At 41.8% G+C, this 27,677-nt stretch overlaps 1 protein-coding gene across 1 annotated transcript in view; it reads left to right on the top strand.

Moving 5' to 3' along the window:
* Positions 1–2,196: 2,196 nt before the first annotated feature.
* Positions 2,197–27,677, top strand: part of racgap1 (Rac GTPase activating protein 1) — a 62,957-nt gene continuing 37,476 nt past the window's right edge. Inside the window, exons 1-7 of the mRNA XM_060937329.1 lie at positions 2,197–2,335; positions 2,837–2,924; positions 3,679–3,881; positions 4,417–4,559; positions 24,403–24,472; positions 25,354–25,407; positions 25,562–25,639. Of these exons, the coding sequence (XP_060793312.1) occupies positions 2,840–2,924; positions 3,679–3,881; positions 4,417–4,559; positions 24,403–24,472; positions 25,354–25,407; positions 25,562–25,639 (633 nt within the window). The 5' untranslated portion in view covers positions 2,197–2,335; positions 2,837–2,839. The remainder of the gene's footprint in view (positions 2,336–2,836; positions 2,925–3,678; positions 3,882–4,416; positions 4,560–24,402; positions 24,473–25,353; positions 25,408–25,561; positions 25,640–27,677) is intronic.

Genomic DNA, 27,677 nt, shown 5'->3' with positions numbered 1-27,677 from the left:
ATAAAGAGAACCCAATTAAACAAATGAGAAAAAAATATTATACTTGGTCATTTATTTATTGAGGAAAATGATCCAATATTACATATCTGTGAGTGGAATGTGAACCTTTGCTTTCAGTAGCTGGTGTGACCCCCTTGTACAGCAATAACTGCAACTAAACATTTCCGATAACTGTTGATCAGTCCCGCACACCGGCTTGGAGGAATTTTAGCCCATTCCTCTGTACAGAACAGCTTCAACTCTGGGATGTTGGTGGGTTTCCTCACATGAACTGCTTGCTTCAGGTCCTTCCACAACATTTTGATTGGATTAAGGTCAGGACTTGGCTCTTCCAAAACATTGACTTTATTCTTCTTTAACCATTCTTTGGTAGAACGACTTGTGTGCTTAGGGTCGTTGTCTTGCTGCATGACCCACCTTCTCTTGAGATTCAGTTCATGGACAGATGTCCTGACATTTTCCTTTAGAATTCGCTTGTATAATTCATAATTCATTGTTCCATTAATGATGGCAAGCCATCCTGGCCCAGATGCAGCAAAACAGGCCCAAACCATGATACTACCACCACTATGTTTCACAAATGGGATAAGGTTCTTATGCTGGAATGCAGTTTTTTCCTTTCTCGAAACATAACGCTTCTCATTTAACCCAAAAAGTTCTATTTTGGTCTCATCCATCCACAACATTTTTTTACAATAGCCTTCTGGCTTGTCCATGTGATCTTTAGCAAACTGCAGACAAGCAGCAATGCTCTTTTTGGAGAGCAGTGGCTTTCTCCTTGCAACCCTGCTATGCACACCATTCTTGGTCAGTGTTCTCCTGATGGTGGACTCATGAACATTAGCCAATGTGAGCGAGGCCTTCAGTTGCTTAAAAGTCACCCTGGGGTCCTTTGTGACCTCACCGAATATTACATGCCTTGCTCTTGGAGTGATCTTTGTTGGTCGACCACTCCTGGGGAGGGTAACAATGGTCTTGAATTTCCTCCACTGGTACACAATCTGTCTGACTATAGATTGGTGGAGTCCAAAGTCTTTAGAGATGGTTTTGTAACCTTTACCAGCCTGATGAGCATCAGCAACACTTTTTCTGAGGTCCTCAGAAATCTCCTTTGTTCGTGCCATGATACACTTCCACAAACATGTGTTGTGAAGATCAGACTTTGTTAGATCCCTGTTCTTTAAATAAAACAGGGTGCCCCCTCACACCTGATTGTCATCCCATTGATGGAAAAGACCTGACTAATTTCACCTTCAAATTAACTGCCAATCCTAGAGGTTCACATACTTTTGCCACTCACAGATTTGTAATATTGGATCATTTTCCTCAATAAATAAATGACCAAGTATAATGTTTTTGTCTCATTTGTTTAACTGAGTTCTCTTTATCTACTTTTAGGACTTGTGTGAAAATCTGAGGATGTGTTAGGTCATATTTATGCAGAAATATAGAAAATTCTAAAGGGTTCACAAACTTTCAAGCACCACTGTAAATGTGTACATTGGTTGTATACCAATAAAAGTGATATTTTTATTAAGCGCCCACCATGATCTGCCAGGCTACATTGCCACTTACATGGAAGGAAATAATGAGTCATTTTACACAGAAAAAACAACGTGGGAGAAACAGAACACTGTCATAGGAGAGCCGTAAAAAAAGACTAAAATTGTAAAAGAATAAAAGCAGATCCTCTTCATTGAACACTACCACATTCATGTGTGCAGGAACTGATGACGCAGCTTGGACAGGAAGGCCCGCCCACAGCCAGTTGATTGACAGCTTGGAAGCAAAAAAAAAAGTAATATGGAAAACAATTTTTTTAAAAGGTGTTTTTCTTATTCTTTTATTTTATTTTTTTTCCTTATTTTTATTTCTGCATTTATTTTATTTTATCTTTATTAATTTTATTTATATTTCTGCATTTATTTTCACATTCTTTTATTTTTATTCATTTTCTTATCCTTTTTCAACATTTATTTTCCTTTTTTTCCCAAATTTATTCTTCTTGACGGCACTCCTGTGATTCCATACACCTGGAATGTTTGGAGGTCAGAAATGGAAAATTTCAACTGGGAAATTCCGACCTCGGACTCTGAATGGAGCCGCATGAAACGTTACCTTGCGTATTACGTAATTGAGGTGACGTCTCCGCGGCTCAATCCTCATTGGCTAGCGGGTAAATTTGAAACGTAACCGCTTCCGATACTAAACCGCTGGCAACACACTTAACTGAAGACGGTCAGATGGCGCATTAAAGGTGGATTTATAATAAACCTTTGATCAAAAGTCGTCCAGAAAAAATATCAGAAACATTTGACGAGGACTAAACAGTTTTGTAAGTTCTTGTATTTTCGTTGTTTTAAGCGACGGTACTAAGTTAAGGGCTTGAGCAGATCGTTAGTTTGTGTTATTAATCATACTCCTGGGCAGCGCGCGCTGGGTTAATATAACTGTATTTACACAAGCCTGGAATAACACGGATACTTAATAATATGGTGGAGTAGTGATTTACTAACTTATAACATCAGCTGTCCTGTTGAATGGGTTATGGTTGTTTTATAAGCTCAGTTAACACCATGGTTAAGCTAGTGGGTTAGAAGGCTGTTTTGTTTGTTTATAACTGAACTTGTTTTTCATGTAGTTGGATTAAACGTGTTAAATTTCTAGCTCCTGATTATTAACCCGACTTTACCACCATTGTATCACTTTTCCAGGGCAATTAAAATACACTTCTTGGTCAGTAACATGAACATTCTGTTGTAAGGAGTTTTACCGATGATATCAGAAGTCGTTCATCCATATTGTTCCCGCTGTCTTTTTGTCGTTTCCTCTGTAGAACATGGAGCCTGCTGTAATAAACCTTCATGGCGTGTTTGAGAATCTTCGAGCCCATGTCGAGATCCTCAGTGAGAGCATTGAGCCCCGTGAGTGCTGCTGCAGCTCTCATCATTTACTTAACGCTTCTAAAAGCACACTCTCACTTGCACCATGGTTTCTCAGATTTTCTGCACTACTCTTGTGTAAATTACACACACACCATCTAAGAACAGGATCAGTTGGTCACATATTACTCATTAAGTGTAAAATATTTTGCTTGTTTATCTGCAGCCATGGAGCTTTTTATTCCTGAGCTTTCCACCGAGTGAACATATTGGGGTCAATTCACCTTTTTTTTTTTTTTTTTTTTAAATGGCCACATGACTTTGTTAATTTGTTTTCAGGAGTGAGGTTTGACTTAAACTCATTCAAGTGACAACAGGCTGATAGCCTATAAAAACTCAGTGCATTGTAATATAATTCAGCTTCTTTCCAAAAGCCATAACCACCCTGACCTCAAATATGCACTGACTTTATAGTCTCTCACTGTTCAATACTATAACGTGCAATACTTTATAATGTGCAATACCCGGACTCTCTCTGTGCAATACTTATAATATGCAATACCCTACTCCATAATGTAGAACACAACACTGTCCATAGCACCCTTCCCCCCCCTTCTCTTTTTTTTATTGCATATCTTATATTTTATGCCGTTTGCACTGTGATTTGGAGTTGCTTTTAATCTCCTTGTACATGTGTATAGTGACAATAAAGGCATTATATAGATAATAAAATACAGGACCCCCCTCGTCCCGATTATACATCTGACCATTTACACTTTGTTTGCATGCTTTCCAGAATTCATTCAGATGGCCTTGAACTTTGAGGACTGTCGTCATAAATGGCTGAGAGTGGAGCAGGATTTGGCCTCCTGTAAGGAGGTGCTTGCCAAAGCAGAAACTGAGAGAAGTGCACTGGAGGTCAAGTTAAAACATGCTCGCAACCAAGTGGACGTAGAAATCCGCAGACGACAGAAAGCTGAATCAGACTGTGAAAAGTTGGTAGGGGCTACTGTACTGTTATTAATGTCACTGTTAATAAAATGGTTGTTGGCTTGTTTGAAATATTTGAAATGTGGTTTATTTCAGTTTTGCCTGCTGTGACCAGATGATGTTTGGCATTTTAACTCTTGGGCATAAATTATATAAAAGCGTATCTGGATTCTTAACGATTATGTGTAATTGCATGTCATATGTAGTAAAGTTAGTTTTAAATTGTTTTTTGAGGAAAAATAGAAAATATTATACCACAAGTAAAATTTGTTTATAAACCAAAAGAAGTTAACATTTTTAGGGCACTGATGACCAGATGTTTGTAGTTTAGGACTGTTGCTGATTTCTGATGTATACAATATAAGCGCGTGTGTGTAAAAGAACCGGTCTTGAATTGATTTTGTGTGTGTACACTAGGCATGAAAGAGCGAAACTTCGCTTACTGGGTTGACACTTGGAGCATCGAGAACCTGTCCCTCGTTAATAAGCCCATGGCTATGATAACTGTAGTTCTCTTTTTTTTTTTTTTTTTTTTTTTTTGTAGGATCGTCAGATCCAACTCATTCGAGATCTGTTGGTCACGGAGAGTTCCAGTTCCAGTATCCAGTTAAATGATGAGCAGCGGTCAGCTCTGGCTTTCCTCAACGCACGCTCACAAGCACCTGCCAACCTCAACAGCAGCCGAAGGTGAGCAGAGCCAGAAGCATGTGTGCTGTGTAGGAATGGTTTGTTCATTTGCTTAGGATCACTATAATTGAGCATACAGACTCCTCACTGTCAGTTGTAGCAGCTGGATTTGTATCTGTTGCCATCCTTAGTGATTTGGTGAATAGTCCTGAAAGGAAAAACCTTGGACAGCTGTTACATCATTATAAGTTAATGTTTTCATAAAAATTGTGTCCAGCTCTCACACTTCATCTGTATACTGGAGTTCACTATGGCTTTTCTAAAATTTGAGAGCCTGCCTCACGCTCTGTGAAAGTAATTTGTTTTTCCCCCCATGTTGTCACATGTTTTTGGTTAGATCAGTCAGTAGAACTTGGGTATTAAGTAAGTCCAAGTTAGACATTAAATAAAGGACCGCCGGTAGCTTTAGGGGCTACGTTGTCTACAAGCCACTTGTGCTTTGGTTACAAACGCACCATGTGGGTGGTGTGATGTGGGTTCACTGCCCCAAAGCAAAAGAAGTGTTTCAAACCTCCTCTCCCCAGCATGCTCCTACCACATCCAGTCACTGGGTAACAAATTAGATGATGTGTACATGGGAATTAAAATTCACCTCCACATCAGAGACTAATGTACTGAAACATGGCTTATCGCAATAGTTCCCAACTTGGCTGCTACATCAGTAAGGTGTAAAGTCTTTTCACTGGGACTAAGTATCAAATTTGGGGGAATATGTTTCTTGGCCAACAGTCTCTGGGGCACTGACACTGTGTTTTAGCAATTTATTTTTGTCCAAACCTGGGACTTTTAACCATTTTTAAAGTTCACCCCTTCTGCCTCCCCACAGAATTGGTCGGTTGCGTCTGCAGAGGCTTCAAAGTTTAGGGGAATAAAAGGGTACGAGGCAGAGAATAGGAGGGTACAATTTAAAAAGTTTGAAGTCCTTCACCATAGGTGAGAGAAATGGAAAACTGGGTTTGAGACACAGTTTGAGACAATCTGAGACACAGTTTCAAGGGGTTTGGGGAGGAATTACCAATTTATTGTAAACAGCAAAATCGAGTCTGAAGTGATGGTAATCAATACTAAAAATTGTAATAGAATTGACATATGAATCAAAGACATTTGACAATACAAAACCTTTTTTTTATATTTTTGATGTTTACAAAATCAAGTAACAGTTACAATAACTTGATTTTGTAAATGTGAAACATGTTTTGTATAATCAAATTTCTTTTTGATTCATTGTTCAATTTCTGAACAATGAGTATTGATCTAATCCTAAAGCTTCTATAACAATGTCTATAGTGATATCAGGTACTGAACTTGATTCAGGTTTTTTACATGTTCTGTCTTCCCCTTTATCCTTTTCTTTGAAAGGAACCAACTTTATTCTTCTTTAACCATTTTTTTTAGGAGAATGACTTGTGTGCTTAGGGTCGTTGTCTTGCTGCATGACCCACCTTCTCTTGGGATTCAGTTCATGGACAGATGTCCTGACATTTTCCTTTAGAATTTGCTTGTATAATTCAGAATTCATTGTTCCATCAATGATGGCAAGCCGTCCTGGCCCAGATGCGGCAAAACAGGCCCAAACCATGATGCTACCACCACTATGTTTCACAGATGGGATAAGGTTCTTATGCTGGAATGCGTTTTTCCTTTCCCCAAACATAACGCATCTCATTTAAACCAAAAAGTTCAATTTTGGTCTCATCTGCCCACAAGACATTTTTCCAACAGCCTTCTGGCTTGTCCATGTGATCTTTAGCAAATTGCAGACGAGCAGCAATGTTCTTTTCGGAGAGCAGTGGCTTTCTCCTTGCAACCCTGCTATGCACACCACTGTTCTCCTGATGGTGGACCCATGAACATTAACCAATGTGAGAGAGGCCTTCACTTGCTTAGAAGTTACCCTGGGGTCCTTTGTGACTTCACCGACCATTACACACCTTGCTCTTGGAGTGATCTTTGTTGGTCCTGGGGAGGGTAACAATGGTCTTAAATTTCCTCCATTTGTACACAGTCTGTCTGACTGTGGATTGGTGGAGTCCAAACTCTTTTTAGAGATGGTTTTGTAACCTTTTCCAGCCTGATGAGCATCAACACTTTTTTTTTCTGAGGTCCTCAGAAATCTCCTTTGCTCGTGCCTTGATGCACTTCCACAAACGTGTTGTGAAGATCAGACTTTGATACATCCCTGTTCTTTAAATAAAACAGGGTGCCCACTCACACCTGTCATCCCATTGATTGAAAACACCTGACTCTAATGGGGTGTTCACATGGCACATATTTGCATTGATGCTGCACCGATGTATTTTGTTGCGATATATCTTACACCGGTGTAAATTTTGTGGAGCACTCGCACGTCACAAACCTGCTTACTAGAGAGAAGCGTGTTAGCACCGGTGCAGCCCCACTTGCGGTCACACGGCAGTTTTTGTGACTGTGTAAAATAATATATTATAGTAATGCAGAAATGAAATATGCGCATGCGTGAAAATGTAGTTCCTTTTCCCGGTTGTCATGGCATCACCAAGCGCCGGGAAAACAACATGGATGAAGACACCAGTGTTGCCAGATACTGCTGACGTTTTCCAGCCCAAAATATGTTCAAATCTGCCAAAATGCACTTAAAACCGCCCAATCTGGCAACACTTGAAGACACGCAGTTCTGTTGTTGATATTCGCCATTTTGGAAGCGCAAAATACCAGGATGCAAATTATGCAATGCCTGTATGTAATCAACTTTCCTCACGCGTAGTGAGTCTACCCCTGTAGCGTTCAGATGTCCCATTTTATATCGGTGCCGACCCGCAAACTAGCATTTACTCCGGAGTAAACTTCTTAAACCACCTCCCGAGCAGGGTTAGATTTGCCCCGGTTTAAGCAACTTTCAGGGGCTACACCGGTATAACTTTGTACCGTGTGAACGCTCTACCGGGGCAGCCCTGGTGCTACACCGGAGTAAAAGTTGCCGTGTGAACACCCCTTAATTTCACCTTCAAATTAACTGCTAATCCTAGAGGTTCACATACTTTTGCCACTCACAGCTATGTAATAGGCGGCACGGTGGTGTAGTGGTTAGTGCTGTCGCCTCACAGCAAGGTGGTCCGGGTTCGAGCCCCGTGGCCGGTGAGGGCCTTTCTGTGCGGAGTTTGCATGTTCTCCCCGTGTCTGCGTGGGTTTCCTCCGGGTGCTCCGGTTTCCCCCACAGTCCAAAGACATGCAGGTTAGGTTAACTGGTGACTCTAAATTGACCGTAGGTGTGAGTGTGAATGGTTGTCTGTGTCTATGTGTCAGCCCTGTGATGACCTGGCGACTTGTCCAGGGTGTACCCCACCTTTCGCCCGTAGTCAGCTGGGATAGGCTCCAGCTTGCCTGCGACCCTGTAGAAGGATAAAGCGGCTAGAGATGATGAGATGAGCTATGTAATACTGGATCGTTTTCCTCAATAAATAAATAAATAAATGACCAAGTATAATATTTTTGTCTCATTTGTTTAACTGGGTTTTCTTTATCTACTTTTAAGACTTGTGTGGAAATCTGATGTTTTAGGTCATTTATGCAGAAATATAGAAAATTCCAAAGGGCTTACAAACTTTCAAGCAACACTGTGCAGGGTGGCCGCGGGTCCTTAAAAAGTCTTAAATTTACTTTTCCTAAAATAAGGCCATTTAAAAAGTCTTAAATTTCAAACCCCGTGGTCTTAAATTTCCAATCTTAAATTTATGGAGATTTTACTCAGTCATATCGTTAAAATGTGGTACACTTTGGATGGGGGAAAAAGTTTAATCGTTTTTGATGCTCATAATTATAACGTGCAGGCTCTGAATCCACCAGTTGCTAGACACGCGCGTGCTTGACAACCACTCAGTGCCTGATCTGTTCTGTTGATGGAGGATAGTCCGAGCCACAATGGGTAAATGTAAATTTAATGATAACTGGCTGCAAGATGCAAAATACTCATGGTGGCTGAAAGCTGTACCCAAAGATGCCAACGAGGCATACTGTGTAGCATGCTGTAAGACTTTTAAGTTGGGCACAATGGGGATAAGAGCGGTGGACTCTCGTATGAAGAGCGTTGCATGTTGCTTTTGCTAAAGGCCGCGAGCATCAGACTCAAATATCCGACTTCAGCGCTGCCACCACTCATGGTCGTGGAGAAGAATCCGCTATCAATATGCAGGAGACATCCCGAGTCTCCCGGAAGTTCCGGGAGCCTCCCGCATATTGATAGCGGCTCCCTGATGCCCGCAAATTGGAGAATATCTCCCGCAATCTAGAACAAGGGAGCAAGTAAGCGCACGCGAAACATTGTCTACCTCGCGCATCTTAGAATGTGCGCGTATGACAGTGCGCGAGAGAGAGACTGCGTGTGTGCCTGTTCATGTAGCGCATGCTAGACAAAGAGCATCCTGATTGGGCTACTCAACAAAATAAGCCAATCAGCTTTCGGTGTGGGCGGGCTTTTATCCCTTTTCTTGAGGACCGACGTTTTCAGTTGAGTCAGTGCAGCCTACAGGATCGGCATGGCAGAGAGAGAGCGCGCGCCCCCAAAATACAACATACAAAACCCACTTCAGCTCAGATTACACAAAAGAATCTCCCTGTCTAATAAGGGTAAAAAATGACAGTTTCGCGCAATGTACTGTTTGCAGCAGTGATTTCAGCATTGCCCATGGTGGCTTAAATGATTGTAAAGGACATGTTGAGGTGAGGAGTGTCAGTTCATGTGCATTATATTTAGGTCTACAACAGGCTGGCATGAAAAGACCAAACTTAATGAAGATTTCCGTAAAGTAACAATGTGTGAATATACATATCACATATATCAAATACACGTCATATATACAGTGGGGCAAAAAAGTATTGTCAGTCACCAACTGTGCAAGTTCTCCCACTTAAAAAGATGAGAGAGGCCTGTAATTTTTATCATAGGTACACTTCAACTATGAGAGACAAAATGAGAAAAAAAAAATCCAGAAAATCACATTGTCTGATTTTTAAAAAATTTCTTTGCAAATTATGGTGGAAAATAAGTATTTGGTCAATAACAAAAGTTCATCTCAATACTTTATATACCCTTTGTTGGCAATGACAGAGGTCAAATGTTTTCTGTAAGTCTTCACAAGGTTTTCACACACTGTTGCTGCTATTTTGGCCCATTCCTCCATGCAGATCTCCTCTAGAGCAGTGATGTTTTGGGGCTGTCCCTGGGCAACACGGACTTTCAACTCCCTCCAAAGATTTTCTATGGGGTTGAGATCTGGAGACTGGCTAGGCCACTCCAGGACCTTGAAATGCTTCTTACGAAGCCACTCCTTCGTTGCCCGGGCGGTGTGTTTGGGATCATTGTCATGCTGAAAGACCCAGCCACGTTTCATCTTCAATGCCCTTGCTGATGGAAGGAGGTTTTCACTCAAAATCTCACGATACATGGCCCCATTCATTCTTTCCTTTACACGGATCAGTCGTCCTGGTCCCTTTGCAGAAAAACGGCTCCAAAGCATGATGTTTCCACCCCCATGCTTCACAGTAGGTATGGTGTTCTTTGGATGCAACTCAGCATTCTTTCTCCTCCAAACACGACAAGTTGAGTTTTTACCAGAAAGTTCTATTTTGGTTTCATCTGAGTATGACATTCTCCCAATCCTCTTCTGGATCATCCAAATGCTCTCTAGCAAACTTCAGACGGGCCTGGACATGTACTGGCTTAAGCAGGGGGACATGTCTGGCACTGCAGGATTTGAGTCCCTGGCGGTGTAGTGTGTTACTGATGGTAGCCTTTGTTACTTTGGTCCCAGTTCTCTGCAGGTCATTCACTAGGTCCCCCTGTGTGGTTCTGGGATTTTTGCTCACCGTTCTTGTGATCATTTTGACCCCATGGGGTGAGATCTTGTGTGGAGCCCCAGATCGAGGGAGATTATCAGTGCAGGTCTACAATTTTGTTTCTGGTGTCCTTTGACAGCTCTTTGGTCTTGGCCATAGTGGAGTTTGGAGTGTGACTGTTTGAGGTTGTGGACAGGTGTCTTTTATACTGATAATGAGTTCAAACAGGTGCCATTAATACAGGTAAGGAGTGGAGGACAGAGGAGCCTCATAAAGAAGTTGTTACAGGTCTGTGAGAGCCAGAAATCTTGCTTGTTTGTAGGTGACCAAATACTTATTTTACCGTGGAATTTACCAATTAATTCATTAAAAATCCTACAATGTGATTTCCTGTATTCTTTCCCCCGATTCTGTCTCGCATAGTTGAAGTGTACCTATGATGAAAATTACAGGCCTCTCTCATCTTTTTAAGTGGGAGAACTTGCACAATTGGTGGCTGAGTAAATACTTTTTTGCCCCACTGTGTGTATCTTTTTATAAATGGGGTTGGCTTATCTAATGTAGCATGTTGGGGAGAATCATAGTATCATATCTATATTTCTGATAAAATTTTAGGTATGATACTGTGTATAACTTTCCTACTTATTGCTCATTTCATGGGGGGGGATTGCTGGCATGTGCTGCAACCATGATAACATCAGAAGAAAGCTTAAGAGAATTATATGATAGAACTTTTTTCTGGTTTGCACTTCATTTTAAAGGATTAGAGTATTCAAAGACATGTATAGCTAAAATGCAGAAATATAATACTGTAGAGCTCGTTTATATTAAAAGGTGCTTTTTTTTTTTTTTTAAATCAAATGTGAATTGATTAAAAACAAGTCTCTTGTCCCATATTAATCATTTTCACCTGGTAGTCCACCAAGAAGGGGAATTTATTTCCAAATAAATTGCAACTTTTTGCTGATAAAATTAATAGTTTTGGGGTAAAAAAAAAAATAGCCAAAAATAATTAGCTCCCGCCCCCTGGGCCCCCACCGGTATCGATAAATCAAACGGGATAAAGAACTGTTTCCGAGGGCATGGCTCGATAGTAGCGTTACCGTGCAGATAGGGGGACAAACTGTGACGACGTGCCTGACGGAACATATCCTAAAAGTGGACGTGCCGGGAAAGGTTCTGTGTATTCTGTGCTCAGATATGATCAATTATGGAAACAGAGGAGCTAGAAACATCCAGGAGCACATCAAAACAAAAAAGCACAAAGGTACTTTTTACTTAAATTGTCAAAGATGGAGTCAGGAGGAATCTAATATATCGTTACGGTTACCTCCATTATCGCTCGCGATATATATTTATCTTAGTTTATAAATGTTTTAAACCATCATTGAATATGTGTGTGTATGTATGTGTGTGTGTATATATATATATATATATATATATATATATATATATATATATATACACACAACCCCGATTCCAAAAAAGTTGGGACAAAGTACAAATTGTAAATAAAAACGGAATGCAATGATGTGGAAGTTTCAAAATTCCATATTTTATTCAGAATAGAACATAGATGACATATCAAATGTTTAAATGAGAAAATGTATCATTTAAAGAGAAAAATTAGGTGATTTTAAATTTCATGACAACAACACATCTCAAAAAAGTTGGGACAAGGCTATGTTTCCCACTGTGAGACATCCCCTTTTCTCTTTACAACAGTCTGTAAACGTCTGGGGACTGAGGAGACAAGTTGCTGAAGTTTAGGGATAGGAATGTTAACCCATTCTTGTCTAATGTAGGATTCTAGTTGCTCAACTGTCTTAGGTCTTTTTTGTCGTATCTTCCGTTTTATGATGCGCCAAATGTTTTCTATGGGTGAAAGATCTGGACTGCAGGCTGGCCAGTTCAGTACCCGGACCCTTCTTCTATGCAGCCATGATGCTGTAATTGATGCAGTATGTGGTTTGGCATTGTCATGTTGGAAAATGCAAGGTCTTCCCTGAAAGAGACGTCATCTGGATGGGAGCATATGTTGCTCTAGAACCTGGATATGCCTTTCAGCATTGATGGTGTCTTTCCAGATGTGTAAGCTGCCCATGCCACACGCACTAATGCAGCCCCATACCATCAGAGATGCAGGCTTCTGAACTGAGCGCTGATAACAACTTGGGTCGTCCTTCTCCTCTTTAGTCCGAATGACACGGCGTCCCTGATTTCCATAAAGAACTTCACATTTTGATTCGTCTGACCACAGAACAGTTTTCCACTTTGCCACAGTCCATTTTAAATGAGCCTTGGCCCAGAGAAGACGTCTGCGCTTCTGGATCATGTTTAGATACGGCTTCTTCTTTGAACTATAGAGTTTTAGCTGGCAACGGCGGATGGCACGGTGAATTGTGTTCACAGATAATGTTCTCTGGAAATATTCCTGAGCCCATTTTGTGATTTCCAATACAGAAGCATGCCTGTATGTGATGCAGTGCCGTCTAAGGGCCCGAAGATCGCGGGCACCCGGTATGGTTTTCCGGCCTTGACCCTTACGCACAGAGATTCTTCCAGATTCTCTGAATCTTTTGATGATGATATGCACTGTAGATGATGATATGTTCAAACTCTTTGCAATTTTACACTGTCGAACTCCTTTCTGATATTGCTCCACTATTTGTCAGCGCAGAATTAGGGGGATTGGTGATCCTCTTCCCATCTTTACTTCTGAGAGCCGCTGCCACTCCAAGATGCTCTTTTTATACCCAGTCATGTTAATGACCTATTGCCAATTGACCTAATGAGTTGCAATTTGGTCCTCCAGCTGTTCCTTTTTTGTCCCTTTAACTTTTCCAGCCTCTTATTGCCCCTGTCCCAACTTTTTTGAGATGTGTTGCTGTCATGAAATTTCAAATGAGCCAATATTTGGCATGAAATTTCAAAATGTCTCACTTTCGACATTTGGTATGTTGTCTATGTTCTATTGTGAATACAATATCAGTTTGAGATTTTGTAAATTATTGCATTCCGTTTTTATTTACAATTTGTACTTTGTCCCAACTTTTTTGGAATTGGGGTTGTGTATGTATGTATGTATGTAATAAAAAAGGTGCACCCCCCTTTGACACCCCCCCCATGCACGCTTTGCGTGCTTTGTCTGCCCTTGGCAGATATTTCAGAGGTTTTTTTTTTTTTTAAATGTCCCATTCTCATCCCTGTAATCAGCAGTGGCTTTCAGATGAAAGATATCGTGATTGGTTGAGGGAGGTTCCTGGAAGTGACGTTGAAGCAAGATGCTGTGTTTGTCGAAAGACCAAGTTGTCCACTATAGGTCATTTCACTTTAGAGTCTTACATGAAGAGCTCAAAGCACATTGCATCTGCCCTCCACCGCCACCAGCCCATCGCTCAGTTCTGCACGGTTCAATCTCCGAATGCACCTGGAGTTGGCACTATAGCACCACTGTCGAACGTCAGCAGCATCAGCCAAGCCAGACATCATCGGCAAGGCTAGCAACAACACAAGGGCCGAGCAGTGGCATGATTGGTGTCGGTGGAACCCCGAAACTTCAGGCAGAGGTGCTCTGGATTTTAAAAACAATTATGGAACACCACTCGTACACCTCGAATGAGGGCATAAGCGAACTCTTTTTTTAGGCTATGTTCCCAGACTCTGAAGTCGCTACAACATTCTCCTGTGGAAAAAACAAAACGTCTTGCATAACAAAATTCGGTCTTGCTCGTCTTGAATGTGAAGCTTCGACAAGCAATGCACATAATGACTTTGTATATAACTTTTTTTTTTTTATAATAAAAGTATTTTTACTTGAAACATTTGTCATTATTGGGAATTTGATCTGGTGTTCTACGACCGCATAATGGGTGCGATGTAGGTCTTAATTCTCATTTAAGTGGTCTTAAAAAGGTCTTAAAGTCTTAAATTTATGGTGGTCAAACCTGGGGAAACCCTGATATCGTTACGGTTACCTCCATTATCGCTCATGATATATATTTGTTATCTTAGTTTATAAACGTTTTAGACCATCATTGAATTTGAAAACATTGGCGCACCCCCCCTTTGAACCCCCCCCCATGCACGCTTTGCGTGCGTTATGTCTGCCCTTAGCAGACATTTCAGAGGGTTTTTTTTTTAATGTCCCATTCTCATCCCTGGAGGATAGATCTGTGAGATGTAAGAGAATATTGTGTGTGTGTGTGAGAGAGAGAGAGAAAGAGAGAGAGAATATATTCTAGTGCGTGCATGTGAGAGAATAGCATTGTTTGTGTGTGGGTATCGTTCCAAGTGTTTTAAGAAGTGCAAGTGAGCATACCTTTCAAGTGAGTGAGCCGAAGTTTCAGGTGTATGTGCATTCACATTGTTTAACTGTTGTTTTCTGCATTGTTGTTTGACCAAAGATGGAATTGAACAATTCTGCTTAGTGTGACTCCCCAAGCAGAGAAAATAATAATTAAAAAAAACTGTTGCATTGGATTCTGTGTGACTTCATTCACATTGTTACATTGGATTCAAACGTTGTGACTGCATTCTGATTGTCACATAGTTACAAGTTTATCCGATCCTTATATTGTGTTCTGAGTGTGTGAATGCCTGTCAAGGAAAAGAAATGAAGTACCTCTACTAGAATAGTGTTTTCTGGTGTTGTTTACAAGAACAATAAGTTGCATTAAATTTTTTATATATATATATATCAATCAGCTGGATAGTACAGTGGTAATGCTCACTGACTACGACGCAGGAGATCGGGGTTCGAATCCTGGTCGGGGCAAAACATCATCCAGTAAGGGTCCTTAGGCAAAACCCCTCATGATATATCAGCCTACCTCAGGAATGAGTGAAAACATAACTGATAGAGTCATACCGGCTCAGACGTCGCCCGGGTCAACAAGGTCTGCGTCAGTTGCTAGGGAACCAGGGCAAACTGATGAGAAATGGGCTACTGGAACAAGACATCGATGAACGAGGACAGAAAATATGGATTTGCTGGAATGCTACTATACAAGCAATCCCAGAGAGAGGGGATACATGCAGAGAATGTGGGACCATTGGATACTTCGAAACCCACAATCAAGGCTAACAAAGAAACAGCTATTAGCCCAGTGTTCCAACATCCATAATCGAAATCTGCTATCACAACTAGAGATTAATGAAATACAACAACGATGCTATGGCAAGGGGGAGCCAGGAAGACAGGTCAGCGGGGAGATGTCATCATCCTCACAACCAGAGATTGGGTACCAAGCCCCAACAGCTAACAGCCTCAACACAAGAGCTGCTGACCTGAGAAGGAAGATCGTGACCCAACTGGAAACCTGGAGCCCCCGACAAATACCGAAGCTGAGTTGCCAAGTACCTTCAGAAGATCTACTAGTAGATGTGAATGCTGCTCTGACAATCTCCACAAGAACCATCACTGAGACCAACAAGCTGATACACAGTACAGCAACAGTAATCATGGAGATGCTTGGACACAAGGTGGGCTCGGGACATAACAAACAGTATCCACCATGGAAGAGACGATTAGAGGCCAAGATAAAGGCAGCAAGGAGAGAAGTTAGCCAGCTAGCTGAACTACAGAAAGGGAACATGGTGAATAAAGGGGGTGCCCAGGAAGTACAACTCACTCTCCATACCAGAGGCACTTGAAACTGCCAAACAGCGACTAACAGCTCTGGCCACCTGGTTGAGGAGATACACCAAGGAAGGAGAGGCCAGGAGAATAAACAAGCTGTTCTCCACTGAACCAGCCAAGGTGTACTCTCAATAGCAGGGGAACAACAACCGGTCAGACCCACCAAGAGCTGAGGTGGAAAAATACTGGAAAGACATATGGGAAAGAAAGGCATCACACAACACCGATGCCCAATGGTTAGTGGACCTAAGAGCTGACCACAGCAACCTCCCAGAACAAGAACCAGTAACCATCTCAATGGCAGACGTCCAAGAAAGAGTGTCAAAGATGAAGAGCTGGACAGCACCAGGCCCCGTACTGGCTGAAGAAGCTAACTGCACTCCATGAACGCCTAGCAGCACAGATGAACCAGCTGCTGAGGGATGGAACCCACCCAGAATGGCTAACCCAAGGCAGGACAGTCCTAATCATGAAGGACCCCCAGAAGGGACCCATCCCATCCAACTACCGGCCAATTACCTGTCTCTGCACAACATGGAAGGCCCTGTCAGGCATCATTGCGGCAAAAATGAGTAAGCATGTGGCTCAATACATGAGCGAGGCACAGAAAGGAATTGGCAGTAACACCAGAGGAGCCAAGCACCAGCTACTGGCCGATAGAACAGTCGCCCGAGACTGTAAGAAGAGACAGACCAACCTGTGCACTGCCTGGATTGACTACAAGAAAGCCTACGACTCAATGCCACACACATGGATACTGGAATGTCTGGAACTGTATAAGATCAACAGGAACCTAAGGACCTTCATACAGAACTCAATGGAAATGTGGAAGACAACCCTAGAGGCCAACTCAAAACCCATTGCCCAAGTCAACATCAAGTGCGGCATATACCAAGGAGATGCGCTATCACCACTGCTGTTCTGCATAGGCCTGAACCCCCTCAGTCGGATCATCACGAAGAGCGGCTACGGGTACCGATTCCGTAGTGGGGCAACAATCAGCCACCTGCTCTACATGGATGACATCAAGCTGTATGCCAGGAACGAGCGAGAAATAGACTCGCTGATCCACACCACCCGGATCTACAGCGATGACATAGGGATGTCATTCGGATTGGACAAGTGTGGCCGGATGGTCTCAAAGAGAGGCAAGATGATCCGGACTGAAGGGATTGACCTACCAGAGGGCAACATAGGTGATATCCAAGACAGCTACAAGTACCTTGGCATCCCACAGGCTAATGGAAACCATGAAGAGGCCACAAGGAAGTCAACCACAGCCAAATACCTCCAGAGAGTAAGGCAGGTCCTGAAAAGTCAGCTGAATGGTAAAAACAAGGTCCGAGCCATCAACATGTACGCACTACCAGTCATCAGATACCCCGCTGGTATCATAAACTGGCCAAAGGAGGAGATAGAAGCCACAGATATCAAGACTAGAAAGCTCCTCACCATGCATGGAGGGTTCCACCCCAAGTCCAGCACCCTGAGACTATACACTAAGCGGAAAGAGGGAGGCCGAGGGCTAGTGAGCGTCAAGACCACGGTCCAGGATGAAACATCGAAAATCCGAGAATACATCAGAAAGATGGCCCCAAAGGATGAACTGCTAAGTGAATGTCTCAGGCAGCAGAACCCTGATGAGAGTGCGGAGGAGGAGGAACAGACAACCTGGAGAGACAAACCCCTACATGGCATGTACCACCGTCAGATAGAGGAAGTGGCTGATATCAAGAAATCCTACCAGTGGCTGGATAATGCAGGACTGACAGACAGCACAGAGGCACTAATCATGGCAGCACAAGAACAGGCCATAAGCACAAGAGCCATAGAGGCCAGGATCTACCAGAGTAGATCAGACCCAAGATGCAGACTGTGCAAAGAAGCCCCTGAAACAGTCCAGCACATAGTAGCAGGGTGTAAGATGCTAGCTGGATCAGCGTACATGGAGAGGCACAACCAAGTGGCTGGGATAGTATACAGGAACATCTGCAACCAGTATGGAATAGAAATACCCAAGTCCCAATGGGCCATACCACAGAAGGTGGCTGAGAACAACAGGGCCAAGATTCTGTGGGACTTCAGCTTCCAGACTGACAAACAGATCCTGGCTAACCAACCGGACATAGTGGTGGTGGACAAAGAGCAGAAGAGGGTGGTGGTGATAGATGTGGCGATCCCAGCTGACGCCAACATCAGGAAGAAGGAACATGAGAAACTTGAAGTATCAAGGGTTGAAAGAGCAGCTGGAACGGATGTGGAAGGTCAAGGGTTGCGTGGTCCCCGTGGTAGTGGGGGCACTTGGGGCAGTAACCCCCAAACTGGGAGAGTGGCTCCAGCAAATCCCAGGAACAACATCTGAAGCCTCAGTCCAGAAGAGCGCAGTCCTAGGAACATCAAAGATACTGCGCAGAACCCTCAAACTCCCAGGCCTCTGGTAGAGGACCCGAGCTTGAGGATGACATGGATACCACCCCCCACCGGGGGTGAGAAGGAGATTTTTTATATATATATATATATATATATATATATATATATATATATATATATATAATTATATAAAAAAAATTTTTAATTATTATTATTTTTCCCCCCCCCCCCCCCAAAAGAGTACGTTTTTGCGTGACTAAATTTGGTATTAATTTTTTTTTTGGAACATGGTATGAAAAAGTCTTAAGTTTTAAATTTAACTTAGACAAACCTGTAGATACCCTGTGTGTGTGTGTGTGTGTAACAAGACAAAGTTTAACTCATCTGTTTAACTTATAACGTGAAAGTAAGGTTAATAATATAACTTGGATTACACATTTTTCAGTTTTACTCAAATTTGGGTGGTGCAAAAATGAGTACACCCCACAACAAAAACTACTACATGTAGTACTTTGTATGGCCTCCATGATTTTTAATGACTTCAAGTCTTCTAGGCATGGAATGAACAAGTTGGTGACATTTTGCAACATCAATCTTTTTCCATTCTTCAGCAATGACTTCTTTTAGTGACTGGATGGAGAGTGATGCTCAACTTGTCTCTTCAAAATTCCCCATAGGTGTTCAGTTGGGTTCAGATCAGGAGACGTACTTGGCCACTGAATCACTTTCACCCTGTTCTTCAGAAATCCAGCAGTGGCCTTTAGATGTGTGTTTAGTCATGTTGGACAAGTGCACAACAACCAAGAGCACGGAGTGATGGGAGCATCTTCTCTTTCAGTATCGAGCAATACGTCTGTGAGTTCATGATTCCATCAATGAAATGCAGCTCCCTGACACCAGCAGCACTCATGCAGCCCCATATAAGGACACTGCCACCACCATGTTTCATTGTAGGCACCATGCATTTTTCTTAGTATTCCTCACCTTTGTGACGCCATCAAATTTTGAAGCCATCAGTTCCAAAAACATTTATCTTGGTCTCATCACTCCAGAGTATAGAGTCCCAGTAGTCTTCATCTTTGTCAGCATGGGCCCTGTCAAACTCTAGGCAGGCTTTTTTATGTTTGGGCTTTAGGAGAGGCTTCTTTCATGGACGACATCCATGCATGCCATTCCTCTGCAGTGTACACTGTATTGTCATGGGAAATGGTCACCCTGGTTTGGCTTTCTACCTCTTTAGATAACTGCAGTGAACTTGCATGCCGATTTTCTTCAACCCTTCTCATCAGAAGACACTTCTGTCGAGGTGTTAACTTCTGTGGACGACTTGGATGTCTCTGTGATATGGTTGCAGTTCCATCTATCTTAAATTGTGCCACTTTTGCTATAGTATTCTGACTGTTAAGTAAAGCTTTGCTGATCTTCTTGTAGCCTTCACCTTTGTTGTGTAAAGAAATTATTTTCTTTGGGGAATTCTGAAGAGACAAGTTGAGCATCACTCTTCATCCAGCATCCAGTCACTAAAAGAGGTTATTGTTGAAAAATGGAAAAAGATTGGTGACATTTTGCAACAACTTGTTCATTCCATGCCTAGAAGATTTGGTGCCATCATTAAAAATCATGGAGGCCATACAAAGTACTAGATGTAGTAGTTTTTGTTGTGGGGTGTACTCATTTTTGCACCACCCTAATTTGAGTAAAACTGAAATGTGTAATCTAAATTATTATTTACCTTACTTTCACGTTATAAGTTAAACAGATGTTATATTAAACTTTGTCTTGTCAGCATTTTGAAAATTGTGTTCATTGATGTGTTTAAAATGTTACTTTTCAAAGGAGTGTACTCGTGTGTGTGTGTGTGTGTGTGTGTGTGTGTGTTTTATACACACACACACACACACACGTTTTTATATATAGTGTATCTATCTATCTTTTGGCTGCTCCCGATTAGGGGTCGCCACAGCGGGTCTTTTGTCTCCATTGCTCCGTCTTCCACATCCTTCTCGACCACATCTGCCACTTTTTCATGTCTTCTCTCACCACATCCATGTATCTCCTCTTTTGTCCTTCCTTGTTTTGTCCTTCCTTGTTTTCGTGTGCCTGGCAGTTCCATCCTCAACATTCTCCTTCCCACATGCTCTGCATCTCTTCTCAGGATGTGCCTATACCATTTCAGTCTCCTCTCTCTTTGCTTAATTCCCAAGCTCTCCACGTGTGCTGTCCCTCTGATGTGCTCGTTCCTTATCCCTTCCAACCTTGTCACTCCCGTCGCAAATCTTAATGTCCTCAACTCTGCCACCTCCAACTTTGCCTCATGTCTTTTCGTTAAGGGTACTGTTTCCAATCCATACATCATAGCTGGTCTCACTACTGTCTTGTACATCTTACCTTTCACTTTTGCTGGGACTTTCCTATCACAAATGACTCTCAAGATCCTTCTCCAACTGGTCCACCCTGCCTGCACTCTCTCTCTCACCTCACAATCGCAAGAAGAGAAGGACGACCCAAGTTGTTATCAGCGCTCAGTTCAGAAGCCTGCATCTCTGATGGTATGGGGCTGCATTAGTGCGTGTGGCATGGGCAGCTTACACATCTGGAAAGACACCATCAATGCTGAAAGGTATATCCAGGTTCTAGAGCAACATATGCTCCCATCCAGACGACGTCTCTTTCAGGGAAGACCTTGCATTTTCCAACATGACAATGCCAAACCACATACTGCATCAATTACAGCATCATGGCTGCATAGAAGAAGGGTCCGGGTACTGAACTGGCCAGCCTGCAGTCCAGATCTTTCACCCATAGAAAACATTTGGCGCATCATAAAACGGAAGATACGACAAAAAAGACCTAAGACAGTTGAGCAACTAGAATCCTACATTAGACAAGAATGGGTTAACATTCCTATCCCTAAACTTGAGCAACTTGTCTCCTCAGTCCCCAGACGTTTACAGACTGTTGTAAAGAGAAAAGGGGATGTCTCACAGTGGGAAACATAGCCTTGTCCCAACTTTTTTGAGATGTGTTGTTGTCATGAAATTTAAAATCACCTAATTTTTCTCTTTAAATGATACATTTTTCTGCACAATTGACCCCAGGTACTTGAATTCACCAACTTTCTTTACGTCTACTCCTTGCATCTTCACTACGCTCTCATCCCCATTCTCATTGATGCACATGTATTCTGTTTTGCTGCTGCTCACCTTCATTCCTCTTCATTCCAATGCATACCTCCATCTTGCCAAACCCAACTCAACCTCTTTTTTTTGTTTTTTGTTTCCTCACGTTGTCTGTCAAGCTAGCCATTACTATGGCAAACAAGAGTGCACTCAAAGCAGATCCTTGATGAAGTCCCACCTTCACCTTGAACCATTCAGTCGTTCCAACTGCACACCTCACTGCTGTTTCACTGTTCTCATACTTGCACCACTCTAATGTACTTCTCATTCACTCCACACTTTCTCATACAATACCATAACTCCTCTCTCAGCACTCTATCGTATGCCTTCTCCAGGTCTATAAACACACAATGTAGCTTTCTTTGGGCTTCCCTGTACTTCTCAATTAACATTCTTAAAGCAAAAATTGCATCCAACGTGCTCTTCCTTGGCATAAACCCGTACTGCTGTTCACAGATTGCTACCTCTCTTAATCTCGCCTCCAATAGCCTTTCCCATAGCTTCATGGTGTGGCTCATCAATTGTATTCCTTTGTAATTATTGCAGCTCTGTACATCTCCCTTATTCTTGTATATTGGGACTAGCACACTCTCCATTCATTTGGCATTTTCTCATTCTCTAGGATCTTATTAAACAATTTCGTTAGGAACTCCACAGCTGTCTCACCCGAACATCTCCAAGCCTCAATCAGGATACCATCTGGTCCGACTGCTTTCCCAGTCTTTTAATGGCTGCCCCCATCTCATCCTTACTAACCAACTCTGCTGCCTGATTTGCTGTCTCCAATGAATCTGACCTTTTCTCTCTTGGATTCTCATTTAATAAATCCTCAAAGTACTCTTTCCACCTTCTTAATACACTTTGTCAGCACATTTACATTTCCAGCTTTCATCACTCTTACCTGCTGTACATCCCTCACTTCCCTGTTTCTCTGCCTAGCTTGTCTGTACAGGTATTTCTCTTTATTTTCCAGTCTTTCGTACAACTCCTTGTATGCATCTGCTTTTGCCTTCGTGACTGCTCTTTTTGCCTTCTGTCTCATTTTTGTATAACCGCCTGCTTTCTTCATCTCTCTGACTGTCCCAATTCTTCTTTGCTAGTCTCTTCTCTTTTATAGTTTCCTGCACTACTACTTTGTTCCACCACCATGTCTTCCTTCCCAATGACCACCCTAACACCTTCCTTGCTGCTTTTCTTACTAGTATAGCAGTAATATCCCAGTCTTCTGGCAGACTTGCATTACCACTCAATGCTGCTACTCATTTTTTTCCCTAAACTCCTTCTGATGTTCAACCTCTTAGTTTCCACCACTTAATCTTTGGTTCCTCTCTTTCACTTTCAAGCTCATCCTGCACACGACCACTCTGTCTAGCTACACTCTCCCCTTCCATCACTTTAGTCTCCAATCTCCTTCAGGTTACCCCGTCTGCAGAGTATGTAGTCCACCTGTGTAGATCTTCCTCTGCTCTTAAACATCACCCTGTGCTGCTCCTTCTCGAAGTATGTCTTGATGATTGCCAAATTCATCCTCTTTGAAAAATCAACCACCGTTTGCCCTTCTACATTTTCTTTCTTGCACCATGATCAAACGGTAAACAAACCACATCTGAGAACTTGATCAATCTTTAAAAGGACAATGATGTAGATTGGGTTCCTACACTGAACTAGATAGGTAAGATAATCAAGATGATTCACATAAACACGCAAGCAGAGCTCACGCGTTAACAGCATGAAACTGCTTCCCCAGCCATGCAGTGACGGTGAGCCATGACAGCTCTGTCCTGTTTCACCAATACACCAGTCTTTAAAGGGGTTTCTGTGGACCTTTTTTTTGAATGATTTGCCTGGAAGAGATGAGCAAGGAGGCTTGAGAATTGAGTGGCTGTGGTTTGTTTACAGTTGATTACTAAAACTTGTAGCATTCCAGCAACCACTGCAAAGATGTGTACAAAGAGCCTGAAAATGCTAACTTACCCAGGCATAATCAATACTGGATTTATCTTGTGTCCTGATCCCCAGATCTTTAACCCAGCCACATATTAAAAAGTTGTACACCTCCATGCTCTTCCAGGTTTTCATCTGTTTGTTCTACACAGACAAATGTCTGCAGCACCAGGTAGTTTGAGATGTCTGGGAACTCAACGGATAGATAATTTTCTAACTCCTAGGAAAAATCCTTCTTTGATAACATGTAAGGCTCTATCCCATTGCAATGAGCAACTTTCTGAAGCTATCTTGACCATGCCTTGGCCTCTAAACTGTGAAAAGAGTCAGACTGTTTCACTGGCCCTTTGCATAATGGCAACCAACTTAGTTTGCCTGACCACCATTTCATTCACCAGAAGTTAACTTGCAAGCAAAAATCACATGACTGAATGTAACCTATTGAGCTTGGTCATGCCAACTCATGTTTACATCAAACCTCAATAGGACAAAGGCCTCTTAACTTCCTGTTATTGGTGGCGATTGACTACAGCTGGTAGGTTCTCTGTTCATGACTTGGAGAAGTTTGATACTCATTGGTTTGACAAACAGTGGGCAAGTCCAAGGAGCTCAGTGCAGATCGGAAGGGGTATATGCACACACAGGAAGTGATTCACTGCAATGTGGTGATGGGTGACCATGTAAAGTCAATGAAAGTCGGCAACATGTAGTGATGGATTTAATAACTGCTAGCGAAGTGGGTGGGAATGGAATTAAATTCTCAATTTTGAGGCAACTACCAATTGAAGCAAAAGGCTACTGAAGAATTGTGTGAATAAGCAATGTAATGTGAACATAATTTACCTAAAACATTGAAGCTGCATTAATGATTTTAATATTGATTTTTTTTTTCTCCCAGGCTGACCACTATTGATGAATCTGCCTCAATTTTGTCAGATATTAGCTATGATAAAACTGATGATTCATTGGTAAGTCATTTGCTTTGTTGAAAAGTAATGCTATTTGATTTATCAAACACTTTGCAGGGTAGTTGCATTAATGGGTCTTAACTCAGATGTAGCCCATAAACTTCCTAATTCATGTTGCTGGCAATAGAAGGCAAAAAAAAGCAAGTAATTATTCTGTCAGCAAAATCATTATCCTGACTGATGACATCTGCAGAGTGCTGACCTGTCTGACGGAGCAGTATATCCAGAAATTAAGCAAGTATGCATGTAAAATAAAAGGGTTTATGACTGACTATTGATTCAGAAGGATATGTACTGAATGCAAGGGAATAAAATAAATCTGGGTAAAGAGGGGAACAATGTATTTTCCTCTTCAGAATTTGAGTAATATAAATGTTGAGTTTGGAGATAATGCTTCAATCTCTTGAAGGCTTTAAGTGAAAAGCTTGCTTTAAACTTTTGGCTTCATTATTTTTGCATATTTTTGTTTTTACTGAAATGCTTCATGTTATCAGGTACAGAATAATGACTAAATACATAATTAAAAACCAATGAATAAGAACCATATGTACATACCTATAATCTCACATTTGGGGAATAATTTGGAGCACTGAAGCTGTCTACAAATTTGAGCAGAAACGTATTAAAATAATTTGTTTGAAATTAAACCTGCAATGATTCCCTCCACCAAATGAGCCAGTCCTGGATTATGCAAATTAAGTGTTCGTGTGAACATTCCAGTCATTGACATGGTCTTAAATTTATATCCCAAAAGTTACACCCAACATAATATACAACCAGAAGTAAGGCCCTGGTGGTGCAACCAATCCCTGAATCTTTGTCAGTAATGGTGTTTGTGTCCAGTAAATCTGACTGACTTTTGATGGGGTGTTTGTTCATAGGACTGGGACTCTTCTGTTGTCAGAACTGTTCGACTGAAGAAACGTCAGAAAAGGGTAAGCTTGCACATTCTTACACGCTAGCAGGGGAATTGATTTGAATAGAATGATTGATTGATTTATTGTGGTTATTAGATTACTCCTAAATGTTTTTCTCTCTCTCGTCTCCCCCCCCCCCCCCCCCATTTATTAAAAAAATTTATATATAAAGCGCTCCTCCAGAAACCATACTGATGGGCCTCCTGCTGCTGCCAAGAAGTCTCGGTCCACAGGCCGCACCTCTGAAAAGGTACGTGTCCTTATTAAGCAATTCATACACTGGACTATAGGAATTTAGTGAGTCTTTATAGAACAGCCCTTCCTCCATGTCCTATAGACAGCAGCACAGTACTACTTACTGCTTAGATGCATTATCTATAGCGTTTATCCACTGCTGGAGCCAATCCCAGCTGGCTTCAGGTGAGAGGTAGGGTTCTCACTGGGCTAACAGTCTACCACACTATCGCAGGGCGAACAGAGACGAACAATCTTCACACCTATGGACAGTTTTTTGAGTAGCCAGTTTACCAACTCCACATGTCTTTTGGACTGTGCGGGAAACCGGAGAACCTGGAGGAAACCCACACAGAAAGATCCCAGTCGGCTACGAGGTTCAAACCCAGAACCTTCTTGCTGTGAGGTGGTGACCATCATGTCACCCTAGTACCTCTTTAATGAAGATAATTTTTAGTGAATTCTTGGTGTGTTGATATTTGAGTCCTGCTTACATCTTCTACTACCCCGAGTGACCTCCTGACTGAGGGTGAACACTTTTCTGAAGATCTGGATGTAAGCAGGATTCAAGTTGGTCCAAATATCAGTACAGCTTGAGTTCTCTACAACCAGCTGGCTAACTACCTACCTACTTATTATGCAATGTTGTATTGTTAACTCAGTCAAAAGCGCTGAAACAAAGCTTTCTAAAGAACCTCTTAATCGGATTGACTAAAATGTCCATTACAATGTGAGTGACCTATGAAGTAAATGTGACATTTAAAATGCAAAACTGTTAATAAAGCCCTCCCTACTCATACTTTCAATTGCAGTGGATGACTTCAAGTTTCATGGTCATATCCACAGACCGCCTCAATCCAAAAATTCTTTGCACATGGATACATGCATAAGGCTAGAACATTACTGTTTCAAGGAGTGTTCTTTAACCTTTTTAAAAACTGGTCCATATAGAAAGATATTGGTGCCTGCCTGATCATTTCGTGTTTGTAGAACCAGCAGTGAGCGTAAAGACGAGTTAAAGCTCATGTCTGATTTGTGTGTTTGCTTTCTGTATGGAATGATATCAGTCAGCAAAACCTTAATTTGGAATAAAAAACACGTGTACATCTGATGTTTTTGAAAATTTTTAGTTAAAAAAATGCCAGTAATAAAAATTCAAGCTGTGGGAAGCTCTTCCCAGTAAAGCAGGAGATTTTCCAATCAACATTCGAGTCTGGAATGATTTCTACAGGAGCTTTGAGTGCTATCAATGGACACTACCTGAAAGCCCTTCAGCTTCCATTTATGCTCACAACTGCAGTCACTTTCTATCATGGTAAATAGATGATGTACAGAGTTCATTAATGTGAAATTCTATGCTTGATTTAGTGAATATTACACAAGTATATCATTAACATCAATTAAATATATTTATTAGATATTTTAGTTTTTGGCAGAGAAAGAAAAAAGGGCATAGTTTTGAGCTAATAAACATGAAATAGATCTTGGTGATGAAAGTGTTCCGGGATTTCCCGGAATTCCAGGTTTTTAGATTTTCCGTCGGATTTTTTCTGCTAATGACCCGGAAATCCGGATATTTGAGAACTCTTGAAAATCTCCGGTTTTCCGAATGGAGAAATTTATTTTTCAGATTTTTTGTGTTCCTAGATGCGGCGTAATACTTTGCATCGTCCTTGCATGGGCGCAGTCCTTAAATAGCCCAAACGTAGTTCATTGATTTAAAGACAGGTGTTCTTTGTTAACAGCGTGTGTGCCGGAGCTCGTTAGGCGTGCACGAGCTAAGGCGCACAGGACTGACACCGTTCTGCACAAGCGCAACACAATCGCACGAGAAAGCATGTTCAAGCTGCCAGTGTAGCTGCAGTCTTTTTAGTTGCAAATGATGAGTATTTTCTCGTGTTAATAATTCGCCATGTCAAAACGAGCAAAACTTTCCTCCTTCTTTTGATGTGAAGAGAGGTAATCAAAGTTGCATTTTGTGGTTTTGAAGCCAAGTTTTAGTGCCATTTCTAGAACACAACATGGAAGAAACAGCAATGGAAGAGCCGGTTTCT

This window comes from Neoarius graeffei, chromosome 13, assembly GCF_027579695.1.
Source record: "Neoarius graeffei isolate fNeoGra1 chromosome 13, fNeoGra1.pri, whole genome shotgun sequence".
NCBI lineage: Eukaryota > Metazoa > Chordata > Actinopteri > Siluriformes > Ariidae > Neoarius > Neoarius graeffei.
The sequence above is the reverse complement of the archived record's forward strand: the minus strand, read 5'-3'. Positions and strand labels throughout refer to the sequence as shown.